Source organism: Apteryx rowi, unplaced genomic scaffold, assembly GCF_003343035.1.
Source record: "Apteryx rowi isolate R43461 unplaced genomic scaffold, aptRow1 scaffold_647, whole genome shotgun sequence".
NCBI lineage: Eukaryota > Metazoa > Chordata > Aves > Apterygiformes > Apterygidae > Apteryx > Apteryx rowi.
This window is the reverse complement of record NW_020450924.1, coordinates 151,460-172,875: the sequence shown is the minus strand read 5'-3', so window position 1 is coordinate 172,875 and position 21,416 is coordinate 151,460. Positions and strand designations below refer to the sequence as shown.

Below are 21,416 nucleotides of genomic sequence, written 5' to 3'. Positions count from 1 at the left end.
TGAAACCTAGCAGGAGGCTGGAGACTCACCTCTCTCAGCTTAAAAGTTACCCACTCTTTGATCCTGGCAGCTTTCTCTTGAACAATTTTTGCTTCCTCAGTCCTCAACTGTTTCTGTGCCAAAAAAAGATTAAATGCATTAGGATAGTACAGTTAACAGTGTTTTCAGTAAGCTACTGCATCAGGAGTGACTTATACACTGAAGCTTCCATTCCAGGCCTAAGATTTAAGACTGCTTTTTTGGATATGGCTGCCCACCTGTTCTCTGAAAAATCAAGCCATTTAAGTTGTCTTACATGGTCCCTGGAGTCACTTTTAGAGGATTGTTTCAAGAGTTTGTTGTGGAATGGCAAAATCCAGCCTGGGTGACGACTACCCACCTCCCACAGTTTCATTTGTATACAGTCTCAACTCTTCCTGTTCTAGATGGTTTTGCAATGTTGCTGCTTGCCATTGAGCAGCTGCAGTGTCCCCCCCACCACTCTTTGCTGGCTGAAGTTAATAAAGAATTAAGTAGTGCCTATATGTGATTTATAAAACCTTGTAATCCTTCCAAGCAAAAGGGATTCAATAGCTGCAGCTCAGGTGTAGAGGGCAGATGTTGAAGGGCACAAGTCAGAAACTAATACCAACATGACATTTTTAAACACATGCAATATTCTCATTGAGAAAGTGAATAAAAAACAAAACAATCTAAGTTAACAGACTCAGGAAAAAAAGCACTAAACTTGACCTTGAAAGACCATAAGACCTACTAGCAGGTTTTTAGAAGGTGTAAATGGTTGTATGTTTACATATCCTTCAAAACAGGTTTTAGCCCACACAAAGGCTTTATGGGAATACTGTTGATTTGCACAATCAACATTTTTCCCTAAGTATCTGCTTGGGCAATGTTGCTACATCATTTCTGCAGCTGTGTTTTCTCAGCTGCGTCTTCTTTTCTGTGCATTTTCTTTGAAAGATGCTGGATTGATTCTATGATCACTTGAAGCCTTCTGTTCATCTCCTGTGCCAGTTCAGGAGAAGGAATGTCACTGAAAGGTCATCGACCTACAAAGCGACTTAACAACTAAAAGAAGTCAGTTCTAGAAGCAAGGGAAAGAGGGGAATATATTCTGTATGGCACATTTAGCCTTTGGTTTCTATAATTAAATGGACAAAAGTAATGGTTGCTTGGTTTTCTCTGCCATATTGGTTTTGCTCATGTGAGCATATACTTGCAATTAAGATAATAATAATAATAATGCCCCCCCCCCTTTTTTTTTTCCTTACACCGAAGAGCATAGGTTCACTTAAAGAATGACATGAAAATACATAGTAGATTGCAGGAAATTCCCTGCACATCACTTTTAATCACCACACACTATTCATCATCACAACTGCACATTTAAAAGTTCTTATTCAAATATGCTTGCTGACTTTAAAATAAACCTTGGCAACATTATGGCCAGCAGTAACATTTGTAGTTGAACATAATGAAATAAAAGTAATCAGATCTCATGCTTCATGACGAGGATTTATTTAGCTTTTCTCACTGGATATGGCTGTGTGTTGCTAATGATCAGGTATCAGCCTTTGCTGGGATCAGAATATTAGATTTGACAGACCACTGGGCTGAAATGATCTGGCAAATGTAGTGGGTTTATCATAGTCCTCTGAATAACTGTCACATGGTAATGCCTTTGAATCTCCAATGACTTGGACAGATCAGGGACCTAGTGGTAAAAGATTCAGAATATTGCTATGACACACAGTGAACAGCAATGCGAAGATTTCATTTAGGGTCCTAAAGTAGAAAAGCCACATTATCACAGTGTTGTCACAGAGCTTAATAAGCCCTGTCTCTCAGCAGAACCAATTCACTCGGGCACAACATCCATGGATGCAGTTATTGTGCTCTGAGGTCCAGAAGCAGTTAGGGATTCTTTGTGTCCCACATTATTGTGTGGTGCAGACATGACCTCAGGGTCCTCTTATTAATGTCCTGAACTCAACAGTTCTCCACACCACAGTGAAAACAAATAGGGTGCCAATATTGAAGTAGCTCTTAAAGACCTTCTTGAGTTCCCACTGTCCCATCCCACTCTGAAATTAAACTGTTGACTGACATGGATTGTTTCTTGTCTGAAATTGTCAAGCTTCAACTTCCATCTCTAGAATCTCTTTTTGCCTCTTGCTGATAGAATAAGGACATTTCTACCAGAAACATCTTTTTCCTCACGTGTTTCTTGAGTTTAATCATATTACACATCACTTCTGGGTAAATCAGAATTTCTTCCATCTGATTGAAAAAGCTGCTTCCAGACCTTGGTCATTACTGTAGCTCCTTTTGAACCCCTTCTTTCTCTTCCAAAAATGCAGAAACAATGCAGAGACACTGTCTACATTATGCCTGAGCAAGCTGGCCCCAGGAAGTGCCCTGAAACGCAGAGTATTAGAGAGATTGATGCCTGACCTCGACACTGCACCAGGCATCAAGAAGTTCAGATATCATTCTATTTTGCCCTTGAAGTGGGTGAAAATTAGTTAAATGTAAAGTGCAACTCAAATGACAAAATTTTTTTTTATGTAAAATTCTGATGAGCTGTTTTCATTAAAAAGAAAGTGATTTACTTAGCAATGTATAAGGTTATCTCAGTCCTTATGTTATAAAAAAGGTCACAGGGGAAGACCTTTACCTGAGTTGAAATACAAGGTTTGGTGTAGGTATGGCTCCTGCTTTCCACCAATTGAGAATGCAAGAGACTAAGAACTAGCCATATGAGAAAATAGCAGGTCTTTTATAATGAACACATCTGGCACGCTAAAGGATTGCTAAAGACTGGGAAAGATCCCTTGCTGAGAAGCAGCATATGCCGAGTCAGAAGTGGGCCATAGAAAGACTTTGCAGAGCAATCTACATACTGCTAGGAAGACAGAGGCTGAATAGAGGCTTTTGTCTGGAAGGAGGAAGGAAAGAGGGCATCTTGCACTGACCAGGGCATCATTTTACAGCTGATCTGGAGGCAACTGAGATGTTAACACATAACAATGGAGACATAAGCTATACCTTTGAACTGTACATTACAGAGTCCCTCCAGCTCATGAAACTACAGTTCTCCCCGTAGATGATGTCTTTACCTGTTTTGCCAGCTGTGTCTCCAATCTGTTGATCAGAACTTCCTTTCCTTGCACTGTGCCTATCAGCTCCTGGTATTTTCTGTACAGGGTACTCTCTGATTCATTGGTCTTCATGTTGGCTAGTTTCATCTTCTCTTCCATAACTCTGATCTGTAAGGATAATCAGAAGGAGATCAAAACCAAAACAATGCAAAGGAAGGAGCTGCTTGTTTAGTGCAAGACCCTGACTGACTGAGAACATTGTGAGGGTGACAGAGCACTGGAACAGGTTGCCCAGAGAGGCTGTGGAGTCTCCTTCTCTGGAGATATTCAAAACCTGCCTGGATGCAATCCTGTGCAACATGCTCTAGGTGACCCTGCTTGAGCAGGGGGGTTGGACTTAGATGATCTCCAGAGGTCCCTTCCAGCCTCAACCATTCTGTGATTCTGTGATTTCCAGGTTTTATATTTGTAAAGTCAGGAAAGGAAGAAAAAAAAAAAAAAAGTAGTAAGTCACTTATTTTCATATATGGAAAAATAACATTCACTTGCAATGCTGAGGCAGTAAAGAACACAAAATGAACTGTGAAGTGATAAACACACTGGATTGTGAAATATTCACGCATTATTGGTAAAGGAGACAATATAAGCACCATAGTCTATACGGATATATGGGTAAGGTATGACACATTTTCCTCCTTTACAACACCATGGCCAGCTTTTTACCCCATTCAGTATCAGGGTATACACCACAAAATCCTGGCTATTTGTTTCAGGTCAAGACTACTATAGGGAAATGTATTAAAGAGTTCCTTCCTCTTATGATCCTCAACTTTAACAATGTTTTGGCAGCTTCTGGCTTTCTGACAAATGTTATCTCTAGACCTGCTAATAAGTTATCATGTTAGATATTCTGGAAGCTTTGCCCATCTTTGAGCTCCTGCCAGTGCCAACAGTAGCTCATCTGAACAGGAGAAGCACCATCATAAATGTTCCTTCACTAAAGACAAGGTTTCAGTGCTCTAAAATCTAGCTGTTCACGAAGCCTTTCCAGTTTAAGTGAATTCTGAAAACTTCCTCACTTTCTCCCAAATCGATGTGTCCCAATATCCAAGTTTCTCTGCTTTATCATTACCTCATCCTATTGCAATGGGTTACAGGACTTTGCTTCTAAAGGTGAATATATTTCCTCCAGCTTAACTCAAACCCACCAATTGCAGCATTTGATGATGAACAAATACCTGGTTCCAGCACAGCCCAGAGGGACTGAATTTGCAAAGAATTCTGAGACCAATTCCAGATGCTGTTAGCTTGGCATGAGTTTGGAGCTGGAAGGCAGAATGCAGGCAATGACCTGCACAGAGCCTGCATGAGAGAGTTGCTCATGCTCTGCTGGGCAGCTTACACCTCATACTTACAGAAGCTGTGTTTTGTCCTCCTGTCTGTCTGCATTAGACAGAGAGGCAAACTGCCTCTTCCTTGTACTGAATCAGAGAGGCAGGCACCCAACATCCAAGCCAGAACACTAAGCCTCCTAAGTCGGATATGTTTTCATTAGAGTTTAGGGTGATTACAGTAAAAAGAAAAGGCCCCTCCCTGCTGTCTGATGCCCAAAGGCTGACTCTGTGCTGGAGGCTCACAGTGGGGACTGCAAACACGTGATTTCTTTAATTGAGGCTGGCAGCTGCAGGGAGCCCACTGAATTAGCAATCCAAACCCCCAGTCTCCTGGAGTGAAAGATAGCAAGGGATTTTATACTCAATGTGGAGCCCTTTCATTTGTCAGCTGCTTCTCATTCATGCTGAATAAACCCGTTTATTGAAGGAGATGTCCCTGCTTCTTATGCCGTCACTTCTTCAGGCTGCCAGACAAAAATGAAGCATTTCTTTAGCCACACTTTTCTCTGGATGTGGACAAGACTGCAGGAAAGAGAGATGCTGCAGCTCTGAGGGTTGATCTAGTCTCTAGGACTTGCCAACAACATGGTTGCAGAACTGCTGGTGGCAGGTGAGTGCATGCAACCTTCAGAATAACCCTCATTTCTGTTAAGAACATCCCTCCCACATCTTCCCAAGCCAAGTTCTTTGTTGTCCATGCTCTGACCTGGATTTGACTTACTCTCCATCTGCTCCTTGGTGTCACTGTATCTCTCCATATCATGTCTGCTCCTACTATTCAGATGTCGGCTAGTACAAACCCTCCTTCGTTGGCCTGTGGTGATAACTGTATTTCCTGTTGACGTTGTCACAGTGACAATGTTACCTTTGCCTGTTTTGGTTGGGTGTGAACTTACTGATACCACTCAGCTACGATTCTTGTTCTTGTTGGCAATTGCTGGTCTAATGCAGAGGCCAACAGCAGGGCAACTAGATATAGTATATCTCCTATTGCTGAGCTGGTCAGAAAAAAATTCACATTTTCAATATCAAACTGATGAAGGCTTGGAATGGTACATTCCACACAGGCCTTATCAGGCATTTCAAGCCCCTGATTCCCAAGCAATATGTTTCCCAGTGTTTATACTACAGGTTATTTCATCCTTCACTACTGATGTCCTCTTTGATAGTCATTCTTTGACATCTTGCATGGCTCTCTCCATTCTGCACTTTAATTTCCAACTCAATGTTCAGTCCTGTTGCTCTTGCCCAGCTAGTGGGAGTTGGTCCACTTTAAACCTTCCCTTTGGCAGTGGTCTACAATGATGACAGAATCTCAGACTGTCTGGCCCTTCCTGGTTCTTTGTTTTTATAATACCCCTTACAGTGTGGGCTGTATGACAGTCTGCTTCCTTCCATTATTCTTGTTGGCCTCTTCACAAGCTGAAGTCTCTCTCTCTTCTGCTCTGTTATTTAAGTAATATGAAAGACTAGCTTAGGCAGAATGCCTAATTTTTAGATGGCTACAGTAATGAGCACTGAATCCTGCTCTTAATGCTTTCCCCACTGGCTCCTGAACCAGAACAGTAATTACTGAATAGAAAGTCCAAAACAACTGATGGATTTTGCAGACATGCCCTACCTGTTTTGCAGAACCTCCCCTACTTGTAGGCAAGTCCTTACCAGTATTCTTTCTTATTTGTTTTCTGAGGACCCAATAGGCAGCTCTCTGCACTTTAATCCTGAGATACAACATCCTCTTCCTTTTCCATAATCAACTCTGCCATCACTCCACAGTTCATTTGCTTCCCTATCATGAATGAGGAGAAAAAGGCTGTGAAGCTGAGAGGCAGATACAATGTGCTGGCTTTCACTTAGGGTTAAACCTATTCAGGAACCTGCTTGTAACTCAGGCTCAAAAACTGGAAAGCATGACCAGAAAAAAAAAAAAAATCACTTTGTGACTAGGGAATCAATGTTTCCCTAGTAGGGCACAACACTGCAGAGTGCTGTCTGTATGCTAGAATGGATGGAGTTTAGAATAAGTTCCTGCTGGGTTTGTATCGGAGCAAGCGTGGCAGAATTTCTTACCTGTTTCTCTGCATCCTCAGCCCTTTGCTCTGCTTCTATCACTCTCCGTTCCAATTCCTGCATCTTTAGAGCCATAAGAAAAAAAACGGGGAAGGGGGGAGAGCAGAGAAAAAGAAAAAAGTGAACATTACTTAGCATTTCACCTGTTTGACTCAGGAGTCTTTCATTTTCTTGTGTAGGACTACAGATCTTTGGCATTTTTTGCATTAACTGGACAGCTCTGACCAAGAAACAAAAGCCTCTACCTCTCCAGTCTTTTCTTCTGCCCCACTTTGAATTTGCCAGAACTGTTTCCTCATTAGTGAGCTTCATCACTCATTACAAGGGTCAAGGGAATAATCCCAGAGTCTTGACCCCTCTCTGTGATTTACACACCATGGACTGTCCCTGCAAGTAGTCTGTCTACAGCACTCCATTCTCTCCTGTGTTCATTCCAGCTAGGATTAATTAATGACAGTGAACAAAACTGAATACACCTTGGCAAGCTTGTCTAGTGTGCCACTTCATAGCCAATAGTCTGCTTTGGCCTCAAAAGCACGATAGGCTCATAACTGACAACAGAACCATGATCTTAATTTTCCCATGCTTCTTCTCATTTTAAAGAGCTTTGTAAACCATCAATTCTGTGATCCTTAATCTGAGCATTGCTTCTACTGAAGTCAAAGGACACCTAAACAGAATTTGATCCAAAACGCATAAAAATCACTTCATTCTCAGTGAGATGCAGGCATATCTAGGGTGAAACAGAGTTACCATTTCATAACATGGAACAGAAATACACAATTGGGTGAGATAAAAGTCAGCTTTATCTGGGTTAAATTGGTTTGCATTCTCTATTTTCACATCTCTTTTACTGAAACCTATATTTTGTGATTGAATCATGCTAAAAATTGTCAAATAAAGACCAGACCTCATTTCCCTTCCTCCAGCAGCTTATCGCTAGAGCCTTTTTGATGGCAACTTAGGATCTTATTCAGCACTTGCAAGATCTTCTTCCAGCACCTGCCCTGCTTTGATGGGTCTCAGATTTTAGCCCAACAATGTCAACTCAGTGCCACTAGATTTCAACTGCTGATCTGCACAGTTATATGCTTCACAGAGTTTCCAGAACTTTCTAGGGTTTTACTGATGAAGGAATTACATAGAAGCAGTTTCAGAAGATTAAAAGAACTGTGCTTCAGGCAGAGAACAAACTGTAAGGGGAACTGAGCTCTTTTTCTCTTTCTCTGACACACTTCATGTTTCTGGATAAATCACTGGAGTCAAGTATTCAAGTTGGACACTCTGAGGACCAAGCCAATACTTCTGAAAATGGGACTTATTCATCTTGGGTTGATCACCCTGAATGCAAATGTCCGCATTCCTGCGTTTCCATTTCCCATCCTTCAGCTGGCAACAAGTCATTTTTTCATAAGTACACTGTGATCATATGAGCAGGCTGACATCTTTTGACAAACATATCAGAAGGGTGCACACATGTAGACAAATCAACAATCATATAGCTAAAATATATATCACACCATAACAAATATACACCATGAAGATCAGCAAGTACCACATTCAGTGCAATACCCCTCTTGGTTGTTCTTTTTCCAGGAGATAGGTCAAGGACATCACACTCTATAGAGCTTAATCTCCAAACCATCAAGGACATGTCTTTGGCAGAGGAACAAGAAATGCTGTAGAAGACTGCACAGACTGCTAAAGCCATAGCTTATCTGACCAAAGACCCAGTTTGAGTGTCTTGGTAGAGACTGAGCCCAAGGCAATCTAACATTGACAGCAGTGATCTGGGTTGTGACATGAGTGTGTCCTTTAGGAACAGTGATGTAGCCATGCATTTCCCTATTAGTAACTGGATAGTCCTCACCATGAACAGGTAGCAGTCGGATCTGTTGGTGAAAGACAGATACTAGCTGGAGACATAATACATTTTGGGGAAAAAAGGCTGTTTCTGACAGTTTTAGAGTCAATGGTATCTGCTAGTTTTCTGATACATTGACAAAGGCTACACTCAGAGCACTGATTTTAGACAAACCTCTGGGCTTTTCCCCAAAGGCTAGCACCTTATGCTAATAATTTGATCCTCCACAAGGTGGGAGATCTCTCTGAAAGACTCAGGTTATTTTAAGATGGGACTGTTCTGGCTGAAACTTGCTGTTATTCCAGCCTCATTACAGTTTGCTTTCTGGTGTTAGCAGTCCTGATTCCTGATCAGGACAGAAAACGTATGTCACAACCATTCCTGATCACTAAAGAGTTATGGAAGCTTCTTGTGCAAGCAGGGTGACCTGGCTAAGTTCCAGGCAAATCAATTACGTTCTGTCACTCTAATTCCCCCGTAGCCCCAAATGAACTCCTACTTTTCTTTACTTCCTGTACTACATTGTTGGGTTATCCTACTATGAACTGTTAAATAACTGCTGTGTTTCTCATATACACAAAATGATTACCTCACCCATCTCTGGTGTCAGCTGCCTCACTGGGGCACATTCAGATTTAGTATGCCCATGTTTGTAAGGCTCTCGCAAATCCCTCAGTGAATTAATAATAATGCTTGGTATTTACATGGGTCCTTTCATTCAAAAGGCTTTATAATTTGACAAATGCTACTAAGTAACTTGACCCAGGTCACATAAGTTAGTGGCAAAGTCAAATTCAAGAAACTTCTCTCCCAAGCATTAGCCCAGGCAGCTTGTATGCAGAGAGAGTAACAGGCCCAGTTATATAGCTATGCTTGCATGAGACAAAAGACTTTTTTCCAAATGTTCGTTATTTATTGAAGCAAGACAGAAACAGGTTAAAAGCTACCCAGATGGCCCTTCTAAAAGCTGCAAAAATTCTCCTATCACCCATTCATCCAGGCCTCCCCACTTCTGTTCACTCAGAACACGCAAAATAAAATTGAGTGAAAGAAGTTCACGCCTGTCTCAGCCTCATTTTTCTTTCTGTCCTTCTTTCCAAGAGGTCACTTGTGACCAGGTCACCCTGCTGCCAAGGCAACGGCCTGCTATGCCACTCACCAACAGATGAGTATCCCTTTCTTTGTGTGAGAAACTCAGCGTGGAAATAAGTGCTTGTTTCCAAAGAGACCTAATCCCTGCTAATGTCTGCACCAAGCTGGGACCCAGGAGTCTCATGCCCCCAGAGGGTCTGAAAGGACAACCACACTTTCCTGAAGGCAAGGTGCTGGGTGCCTCTGCTATGCTGACCCAGAGCCTGGCTCTGCGCACCTTGCCTGGAGCTAACTTGACTGGTACAACTGAATATTTGCAAACCAGGCTATCAAAATGAAAGCTCACACTGTGTGAACTGGGGCACTGGTAGTTAAACTGCCGGGTTTCAAACTCCTCATGTTCTGAAAAGCACTCTAGATTATTCAGCCTAAGCGGATTTTAAAAATCTCAAGTATTTATAGTGTTAGTGTGCATAGCACTGCCAACACCAGGCATGAGCAGGTTTGGGGTTTTTTTTGAATTAAATAAGAAAATGTCCTTAAAATGATAAAACTTGTTTAAAAAGACTGATTTAAAGTGAAGATCAGGTTTCTAAGCCTTTCAATCAGTAGCTTCCAGACTGCTAGACTCACGTAGCTCCCTAGCTACGCTAGGGATCAAGTATCACACCACTGGTAACGTTGTTCTTTGCTTTCTCTGGCAAAGCCACTTTCAACCTTTTTTCTTTTTTAATTTCCTGTTGCTGTGACCCCTATCCAGAAGGTTTCAGGGGCAATGCTCACCACAGGTTGGCAACACAGCTTCAGACTGTGCCCACTTCACATTTTTCAAGATTTCCCCCCCTCAAAACTTTTTAAAAGAGTGTAGTAGTATTTCAAAAAAGTCTGAATCTCTTCATTTTCACAGATGAGTCTGTTAGAAAAAAATAAAACCACAAGTGCTATAAAATGTGATAAAGATCACTGAAGTTGGCATCACTGCATGAAGAGTATGCATCTTCCTCCTCCCCCATTTCCTTCATTTTTTTGTCACTGCCCACCTATCTAACTGGGTGAAGAATACAGTGTGGACAAGAGTCCTGGTTGCTGTGACTGCCGGAAAGCCCCGTAGCGACTGAAGGGGTGGGAAGGAGGGTCTCTGAGCAGTTTGCTGCAGAGCACTCAGGACCCTAATGCACAGGAGACTTCACCGGCAGCAGCTTTCAGCATGAGCATCGTGTGCTGAGCAACCGCGCTGGGACCTCGCGTCTGTCTGTGCCAGGAAAGCCTGCCTAGAGCTGCCCCACATTATCTGGGCTCTCTCCCCTTCCCATAAGACATTAAGAATATGGAGTTGCAAACTTGCTAGCTCTTTGACCCTTCAACTAAGCATATCACGGCACCATACAAGTAGTTAGAGTAACCTGATCACTGAACTAAGCTGCTCCCTAATCTTAAAGAAGGGAACATTGCTTTGACTGAAGGGCTGAATTAATTGCAGTCAGGTCCCTAGAGGAGTCCCCTGAAGCAGGGGATGATTTTATTCTCTGCCATGGCCCACAAGACTCCTTACAGGGAGAGTCCAAAAGGTCTCTGGAGAGCCTATTCTCAAAAAAGAAATTTTAATAGGTGGGTTTCTGGTTTGTGGGTGTAGTCAGAAAGTTTCTCACAGTAAGAGTTAATAAAACATATGACCACAGATGCTATAATGCAGCAAATGTAAATAGTGCATATCACAGTTGCCCTTACTAGATGTACACTATGTCTGTAAATGATTTAAGCCCCTTTATCTAACTGGACTTTTCAAACATTCTTAACATTTTCCAGGCTGAGTAAGCACTGAAGTCCATCTCAGAAGCTACTGTGGAAAGATGAAGGGCGTGCTCAGAATTGCACCATTCATTAGAACAATATAAGAGGTGGAATGAACAGACCTCACATGCAGTATACAGCATTAGCAGAAATATAGTTACAGTGAAAGCAAGGATGAAATTTGCTCCACTCTCTGAAGTGGGTGTCATTTAAAGACAAAACAAAAAACACACACACACACACACACACACACCATACAAGAATATATAGATAAAAGTTTCATAATACAAAATGGAGCAAGAGCACGTTAGAACATATCAGGTACAACTTAAGAGCATTTGGAGTCAACTGCAGTCAGTTGCAGAGATTTCAGCTTCATTAGCAAATTGTGACTGAAAGAAGCTGTCCTCACTTTCCAACAATAACTGAATGGCTGAGCAATCTTAAACTGTACTGGGATATTGTAAGCCACATTTTGGAACAAAAAAGGAACTCCAAAGCAAAACGACAAACTTGGATTGAATTCAGATAAGAAATAAGTGCTTTTTCACTAAGCCAAATTGAAAAACAGCCCATTTTAAGAAACATGGTAAAAACAAAAATCCACCCCATGAGGAAAACCAAATACCATGTAAACCCCACAAAAACCTACACCAAAACCTCAAATCTTTGCCATTCCTCTCCCCTAGAATATCAAGAGAATTCATCCAGTGCTCTTGAAAGAGAGCGATGAGTAGGAGAAGCCTCTAAAACAAACAGATGCCATGCCAGCTTCTCAGATCCAGATTTCCTAAAGCATCTCAGTTCTCTCTCCAGTATCTCCAGAATGTTTTGACTGGGTAGGCAGTATTATTTTAAAGCTACAGCATTATTTGTACCTCTGTCTGCTCTCTTAACATTATAGCATAATCTGGACTCCTGTAAGCTTTTCTACTGCCAGCCCAGTCCAGACTCCGTTATTCTTATCTAAAACATCTGCCCTTGCTCTGTATCTGCCTCATTCACTTGAGGTATCCAGAATCTTGCTGTGACAATGTTTTCCAGTGGAGTCAGAATACCTGGTGATTTTCCAGTAAACAAGGCCAAATTCTTATTTTCACCAAGGCCACTTTACACCACTCTGGCAGGTATATCCCTATATCTGAAGTGCTGAGCAGAATGAAATGACATATTGTAAATGAGGAGGAGATCCCTACCACAGCTAACAGTTTTACTGGATGGCTTAACGTTTAGGGATTTTTGCTTTCATCCCATAACTCAGTGTAAAGCAGAAGCAGCCACTGCCTCACCTTCTCAGCTAACAGCTCTCGGATCTTGCTTGCCTGCAAGCGGAATTTGAAGAGCTGGGACTCCAATGCAAGGCACCGTTTTTGCCAGTCCATACAGCTGCCATTCTCCACTGTGAGTTCAGCCATTGTGAAGTTAATTTATCCACTTGGGATGTCTTCTGAGACGCTCTAAAAATCCTAGAGAAGAAAGGGGAAAAATTATGTATTTTAGATTGGCAAACTTTTCATCCCTTGTGCCCACAGTCTCCCCCAGTCCAGTCTACAGAACTGGTGATACAGTTTCTTTTGCAAGCATATGGGCCAAATGAAATGGTACTATCCCAAGTTACTCATATTGCCCTCTGTCAGAAGTTACTATTTCCACTGCTGTTCTAGATAAATGGATCATACGATGACTTCCTGATTGATACTGGTACCAAGTCAGGCATGTAAGCTGACCTTGCTAATGGCTGGGGTATGGGTGATTATGTGAAGCGAGTTAAAAAGTGCTTGGCTACTTAGCTCCCACAGTGGACTGAAAGAATGGTTGGCTCTAGCTGATGAACAGGGTTAAACCCCAGGGGATAGTGACATCTTTCACTGGTACAGCTACATTTTGAAGAGGATGCTCATCCAGAATGAGCAGCACTGCTGCCATGCAGCTACAGCCATGCTACAGTTGGGGGGAAAATTCCAGTAGAATTGGCTCCCAGCAGGGAAGTCTGGAAAGTTTTTGCTGGGCAATAATGGTAAGTTTTACAATGGCACTGTATTAAAAGCCAAGAATGTTACGGATGAGCATACTCAAGCATTTAAACATATGAAAGTGAGCAGTTAATGGATAACAGATAAATATTCAAATAAACTTTTACCTTTAGAGTCCAAGTAAATAATTTACTAATGCATCACACTGTATATTCCACAAACAGCCTTTCTGCCATCCTTACAGCCCTTTCTCCTCTCCTACAGGCTGCGTAAACAGGATATATGAAGTAATAGTTTTCCCAGTTGCTAACTACGTGCCACAGTCAGTCCATAACATGTTGCATCTGATCCTTGCTTATAATCAAGAATCCCCTTCTCCATCTGAAAGTCAGCCAGCCCTCCTCCTATTAAGTTTCAGAAAGGCTTTTTAATGTCCTAATTTGGGGGGGGGGGGAGAATGCAGGGCAATGCTCATGCTGCTCAGCACTGGCAGAAGAGTGGGACAGAACACCTCAGGAGGAGCACGAGGGGCTCTGGGCTTCGTGAGGTACAGCCCTCTCTGAAGCTCTTTGGTGGCAGAAGGATCTGTGCTCTCCTAGCCAGGCAAGCAGGCAGCATCCTGGTTTGTCATATTGTAAGACAACAGCTCGTTCCACTTGCTGGCCTCTTCCGGCCCTAATCAGCCCCAAATTTGGGCAGGATTCTGCACGTAGACCTTCTCCACTATTTCTGCATATCTGAGACTGCTGAGACAGGCTCTGCCTATAGAGGGTGATAAACAGAAATCAGAAGAAATAAAGCTACATGACCTGAACCCTAACATGTTGTACTTTTTCCTCATTCAAGCACAGACTTTTTGATTCTGACATTTGGGTTTGAAGCAATACCTCTGCAACACACTCTGCATGGTGGGGAAATACTCTTCCCTAGTCTGGTTGTGCCAACCACCTAATCCTTCCCAATAGGGTTGTCTGGCAGTCTGCTGACGTACATCAAAGCATAAAACCTGCTGCTATGTGAAAGCAACTTGGGGGAGGTAGGGGAGAGAGGGCAAGAGAGAACAGATTTGTCTCTTGACTAATATTAAATCTCTCTTGGGCAGAAAGCATCCTTCATTAAGAGGTTATGAGCTAACCAAAGCGGGCAGAACACATAATGGGCCAAGTGTCCTGTACAACAGCAGCCTCACTAGCTCAATCCGCTTTGCCTCAGAGATATTCAAGTGTTGCAGATAATAGGAGAGAGAAAGCCTTTTTCATTGGGAGAACTGGGAGAACTGGACACAGTTACTCAGACAGGCCATATTCAGCTAAGGTTATTCCTCTGTTTGCACGCTGTAGTGTTCCTGTTTCACACCCCAGAACACATCTAATGCTGGATCCCAGAAATCAGAGATGGAAGGAACCTACTGGGTGGAGCTGGGGCAAATATTTCAAAGTTAACTGCAATGAAAAACCTTGAATTTGTCTCCCTCCCCCCCCCCCCCCATGTTTGCAGTCCTTTTGTGTTCCTTTCTGCTAAGAACATTTCTGGAACAACTTTGCCAGCAGAAAAGAATCTGAAAACTATGAATGTTAAGTACATAGTATGGAATTTGCAGAAAGTGAATTCTGAACTCACATTAGCAATCTGAAGTATTGCATGCTTCCAGCCAGACTCTAAAATAATACCAAGAGACCTTCTTATCCAATAAAAAGGCCTAGCTAGAAAGCACTACAAGACCGTATTTTACAGTTGTTGACTAGGAAGGTGCTTACTGAAGAATAGAAAGGCAAACTGCTGAACAAAAAAGCTTCTTAAAAAGCTACTGCACAAAGAAGCACATGTAGAGAATCCATGGAGCAGAAGGCTGCTTGCTACTTCATGTACTGGCTACCAAGAAGGTCCTACTTTTTTTAAACAAATTCCACTTAGGGTTACCTAAGGTAACCTACATACAGAGCTGGATGAAAAAAAGTTACACTCCTCACCTTCCACAGAGTTTCAAGGCAAAAAATCCTAGGGAAGAGAAAATTCAACTTTTTGGTAGCAGCAGAATAGAGGTGGGGACGGGAGATGTGAGGGTGCCAGAGTGGATGGCTGCAATGGGACCATGAGGTCTGCAGGGAAACAGAGGAAGGGGAAAGGATGTGATGGGGATTTCAGAGATGCAGGTGGGAAAGCACCAGTGTGGCTTGAGGGCACAGGGCTCTTTTCCCTCCTCTCCCCCTGCTTTGTCAGCAGTAGCAGGCAGAAACTGAGTGTTCAAGCTCTATAGTGCTGCTGGAACAGCTGGTCTCTGTCTCCTCAGAACAGGCAAAGTAGGCAGCTCATGGTCCACTTTATCTACGCCTAATACTAGTCCTTGTCCAGAGACAGCCTGTCCCAGTCATTCCATGTGGCAATGACATTGCACTTGGAATCAGAGGACCTGCAGTCTCTGTTAGTCAATCCTATTGCTGACTTGTATTATATTCTTACTTCTCTAGGTTTCATCCTTCCCAACCTGCAAGAAGGGCAATTATAAAGAAAATCCACCATCCTGGACATTCTGGATGAATGACTGACTTAGAAATCAACCTGTAGCAGAATGCTTAAGAGGGCTGGGGAGTTTTGTGAACAGTAATCACCTGCTTAGGTGTGAAAGCTACAGTGATGTGCTCAAGCCCCAGGCTCAAGGATATGAACTGGCTGCTACTATTTGCTTGCTCCCCTCCTGTCCATATTGTATGTGCAACCTGCACGGCTGGTATGGTGTAAGTGCTTCAGCAGCAGTCTCCCAGCAGGGGCTGCAGTAAACAGGAATGTAGACTGGGTTGCACAGCTCTTTAAGTTAAGGTCAGAGCATGGCAAGCCCCACCTGTACCCTACCTGCTCCACATGTGCCATGAAGAGAGGACTGTCAACCCAGTGTCTTCAAACAGACTGAAACACACACACGCAGCACGCTTTGTTTCCTCACAGTGGCCTATGTTATTGTAATACAATACAGGCAGGGAAAGTTAGAAAGCATAAGCTCCACGCTCCGAGTTTCACTTTTACTGCAGTTTAAAGATTTGACATTTTACCCCAGTTCCCCCAGGCACCAGATTCCAAGACCACTTTTCAGAAAGGACACGATGGAGGACCACGGACATTGGGAGAGCATCTAAACAATCGCTCTATTTTAGCACAAGGAGATTCCAGCTAGGAACAAGCTAGGGCTAAAGCAGGCATACAGGTTTAGTGAAGTCCTTGTTCACATTTCAAGAGACACACAACTACACAGAAGTCACAGCAAAGTGGAAAAAGCTGTGCTTTTTGACCTTGTTATTCTCTTACTCAGGAACTGTTCAGAAGTTCCAGATACTTTATGCTAATTTTAAAAGAGATGTAAAACATGTATATAATAAAGTTGTCAGTAATCAGCTTCTGAAGTTTGTGATCACTCACAAACAAGTTTATAATACCAACTCAGTGTGCACAGTCTGGCAGMCAGCTGTGCAGCCCTACAAAAACAAATTCTTGCAAAGCCAAAACCACTATTAATTCATCAGCTCCAACAGAACAGTGATGCCCATACTCATTAGAGGGACTTCCCACCTGCTTACAGGCAAACTCAGTGCTTGCTGAACTGGAGGTGAAGTGACAGGCCAAGACCTGGGGGAAAACAGTGAAATCACTCAGCCTCATTGCCTTTACATCTGTCTTTGCAGAGTGAGAAAGCTTAAGATGTCACTCTAGTTGTACCCACTCTCCAGGACACCTGGCTCTCATATTTTGCATGCAAGAGACCTGAGCTTCAAGTTATCCTAAATATACATCGTACAGAGAACAGAACTGGCAAAGCAGCAATACTTGGAGAATTCTTTCAAGCCAGCCTTCACCATGCACACAGGCACCAGGCTGTTTTATTCAGTTCTATGCCTCCTATTCTGGGTTAATTAGAACATATTTCATATCCTTTAGCTACAAACATTAGCTGCGAGTTATTTTACATACAGGTTGCTTTGCTCAGTAACATAATGTTTTCCAGATAACAACTTGCCCATGTTTCCAATGATTTGTGAAAGATAAACCTACCTTCTGAGCTGGAATTAAGAAAAGTGACAGATTTGTGTTCCATACTGTATCAGTGAAAAAAACATGCAATAGGAAGAAAGATCAAGATCCTACAACCACCACACCTATGGCTTTACAAAAATACAGAGGCCATCCTTTTCCACAGGCCATCCCAGCACATCAATCTAATATCTAGTCCTTGCCTGGTAGAATACTAAGATATCTTTGGCCACTCTCCACAACACTGTAGCATTTTGCTCTAAGATAGCGATATCAGGCATTGTCAAGCCAAGAGAAGTACGGTAGTCATGAAAGGATCCCACAACACCATGTTCACAGCCAACTGTTCTGAACATACTACTTCAGCTCTCAAATGAAATTTTGTTCTCTTTAAACACATTCATAAAGATATTTTAGTCTTTATTTTAAGATTTTAAGTCCAAAGAGAACATATGATCAGTGAATCTGATTTTCCACACAGCTTGTGCCAGAACAATAGTAATTTATTCAGACAGTCCATGACTTCTGGTTGAAGTAAAATACCCAGTTCTGAGTATGAAGTTAGGACTGGAATAAGTGTCCTGGATCATTAAGTCCAAGGTTCCTTACACCATAGACAATTGCATCATATAATCCCTTTCATAAGGAATGCAGCCCTTCCTTTGAACTGTGCAGGCATTTTTGCTCCCACTATTCCTGTTGTTCTAGAACCTCACCCTTCTAATGAGCCCTCTTCTAATTACCAGCATAAATATATTCATAGCCAGCTTGTATCTGTTCATTCGTGTAAAATACTGCCCTTCAGCTTAACTAGTTTTTTCCCTCCCTCATATTTACCCCTTGGCATATTTATAGTAATCAAAAGCTTTGCTTAAAGATCTTATTTTGCAAGGCTAAAGAAAAGGGACTCTTTTAGTCTCCCTTTCATGAGGAAAGCTTGACATTCTCCCTCTGCACTTGTTCCAACTTCAGTGCACACAGCATAAGAGTTGGGTTTTATCTCTCTTACTCCCCTTCATAGACATCGGTGACTGCAGCTGCTCCTGGAATGCAGCCTGTAGTCAATCTCACCAGCACCTTGTGTAAAGGCATTAGTACGCTCTTCTCCCCTAGGGAATATCTCACCTGACTGCATTTGCCTTTTTTATGGCCACATTACCCTGGTGGCCAACGTTCACAGACAAGCCAACCCTGTCGGAGCACAGGAATCTGTGCTGGCTTCCCCCTTAAAAACGCCAGATATAGGAGTGCAGGGGGGCCATTACAATGATACGGGAACAGCTTAATCAAGGACAGCTCGGTGCCAGATCTCCACAAGGATCTAACAAGGATCTCTGTAGTACAGTCCACTGCAAAATTTAACAGGCCCATGCTTACTCTATGATTGATTAGTATATCCAGATCTTTTTCTCCTCTACTGTTTCTAAACAGTGGTCTCCCACATTTTCTGGGCATTTTGTTACTAGTGCTAGTATGCATTATCTTTTACTTTATGATGTTAGAGTTTATCCCATCTTTACTAATCCCCAAGGACATCCAACTCTTCCGCTAAAATACCTACATTCCTTTATTTTGATGAGACCTCCCACTTCTGTAATCAACAAATTCTTATCTTTTGTACCCAAGTCATTAACAAAGCCATGAAGTCCCATCTACAGGGCAGGGATTTACAGAGCTTTGAACAGTCCCCCTTCAGCAAAATGTTGTTACATTCTCTTTCGTCATTTATTTGCCCACATTATAATTTGTTTATTAACCCCCTCTCCTCCAGTTAAGCTAATAATTTTCCCACATGTCATCATAGCAAATGGTCTCTGTAGGCCAGAGATTAGATCTACAGCTTGTCCTTTACCCAGCAAAACCTTATCAGAGAAAGATATTGCATCAGTCTGAAAGTCTCTCCTATTTCACATTTAACTCTACATCTTAAATAACAGCTTTCTTTTAAATTCATTCTAAATCTTCATATGTTGTTAAATGCAGCATTCCCTCTCCCTCACTCCCTGTTTTTCTAGGCATGTGCTTTATGAATTACAATATCAACTTTAATTTGTCAGACTGACTTTAAATCCTTGCTACTGGACTTGCCATTTCATATGCCATTTTTTTCTTAATTCTTAACCATCTTAACCCACTAAGTTATTTGATTTCTGTTTTCCTCAGATACGGTACTTTTCACATGAGATAAAGAATTTATATTGTTAAACAGTACAACAGTTGATTTTTTTTCCTCCTTTGGCATACAAGGAAGTTGGGAATCAGTTACTTTCAGGGACAATATTTTTGCATTAGGAACTTGGAAAATAGAAAGTAGCCATAGGAACTGTTAGATTTTTCAAAGCTTGATTCTTAAATGTATACAGAAACCTCTTAAAGAGCAGCTTGATTTTTCAGAGCCTTAAGTATCAAACAGCTTCCAGTGACGATAATGGCAGCTGCTGAGTGCTCAGAACTTGGGGAGGAAAAAATGACTGAACCAGCTACTGAACACAGACACAAGACTCCTAGATTTGACTACATCTGTAAGCTTTGATTAGCACTAGCAACAATTCTGACAACAAATGTTACATACAAAAGAAATATGAATATATTTACTTGGAGCACCTGTATCTGATCGTAATTTTGACGAAGCTAGATCTATACCAGAATGCCATGGCTATTTTTGTCTTTAGACCAGAATCAGCTGATATCCCAGATGTCAATGGATCTAGAGTAGAACTCAGAACATTTCAAAAACGCAGTGTATTTCACCTGAAAAGCCTTCTGAGAACGAAGAATAATTAAACAACACGAGGGCTTTCAGGTATAGATATGCGTGCATGTAAAGTGTTTGCAGCTGTGTTCATGCAGTGCAAAAAATCCGTTTACACAGACCATTACAGGGGATTTGGTGAGCGCGGTTGTTAGCACCTGCCAGGAAAGCACCAGACCCTGCCTGAACACCGGAGCTGATCCTGCTCTTTCTGCTACCATCTTAGTAAAAAAGGAATCAGGGACATGTGGCAAATGTAACACACGAAGGGAGAGAGATTTCCTCCCTCATTGCTGCTTCAGCCTCACTCGCTACGGGAGACGCTCAAAACTCAGTGTGGAAACCGGCCCCAGTCACCCCATTTCCCACCCCACAACCAGTTTCATCCCCCCGCTTTTTACCCCTCCGGCCGCTGCAATAGCTCAGCGGCAGGCTCGTTTCCTATTCGCACGCGCGGCTCGGGATGCGCGCAGCCAGGAGAAAAATAACACGACCAACCGCGGGAAGGGCGGGCTAGACACAGGGAAAGGCTTGGAGAGGACCAGGAAAAAAAAAAAAAAAGGGAAAAGAAGAGAGAGAGAGAGAGAGAGAGAAAAAAAAAGAGAGGTTTCCCCTCTACATCAGTGCAGGTGGCAGGAGGAGCCCTCCCTGCACCCCCGGGCTTATCCGGGAGCCAGAAGCAAGCGCAGGACCCGCGTTATCCACGCCGGGGCCCCGTTTGTGCCTCTGAGCAGCCCCGTGCCGCCCCCCCCCCGCCGCGGCCAAGCCTCCTCGCTCTAAGCCTCAAACCTCAGCGAGCACAGACGGCACCGCATCACCCCCAGCACGCACCGGTCCTCTCGTCACCTTGAGACAAAAGCAATAAATAAATAAATAAGAAGTAAGAGGGGGGTGAAGTAGACAGCCCTCCGCACCCGAGAGGCCAAGGCCCGGCCCGGGGGCGATGGCCCCTCTCCGCGCGGCGCCCTCACCTCGGCCCGGCGCCGCGGGGGACGGGGGAGGCGGGCGGCGCCGGAGCTGGCGATGCCGGTGTCCGGCGGGCCCGGGCCGCCCTGACGCGGCGGCGGCCAGGCAGGTGCCCCGCACGGTTCCTGCCCCATTCAGCACTTTCCCATTCTCGCTCCGTTTCCCTTCGAGCGGGAGAGCCCGGCTCAAATATCAGAGCCAGCCCCGCGGAGAGCGCAGGAACTGACATCACCCGCCGCGGGCTTTTAACCCCTCCTGGGAGAGGCGGCGGGGCAGGTGGGGCGGGCGCAGCCCTGCCGCGGGCGCCGGGGCCGCGCTCTGCGCCCGGCTGCACGCCCCCTTCCTCCGCCTCTGCTCCTTTCGGGGGCTTGCGAGGAATGGGGTCGTCCGTCC

At 43.3% G+C, this 21,416-nt stretch overlaps 1 protein-coding gene across 1 annotated transcript in view; it reads right to left on the bottom strand.

Moving 5' to 3' along the window:
* The window catches only part of PLEKHH1 (pleckstrin homology, MyTH4 and FERM domain containing H1), a 53,300-nt gene extending 32,246 nt beyond the window's left edge, over positions 1-21,054 (bottom strand). Inside the window, exons 1-5 of the mRNA XM_026084558.1 lie at positions 21,029-21,054; positions 12,602-12,778; positions 6,566-6,628; positions 3,120-3,269; positions 30-113 (exon numbers count right to left, since the gene is read on the bottom strand). Of these exons, the coding sequence (XP_025940343.1) occupies positions 30-113; positions 3,120-3,269; positions 6,566-6,628; positions 12,602-12,727 (423 nt within the window). The 5' untranslated portion in view covers positions 12,728-12,778; positions 21,029-21,054. The remainder of the gene's footprint in view (positions 1-29; positions 114-3,119; positions 3,270-6,565; positions 6,629-12,601; positions 12,779-21,028) is intronic.
* Positions 21,055-21,416: the final 362 nt, after the last annotated feature.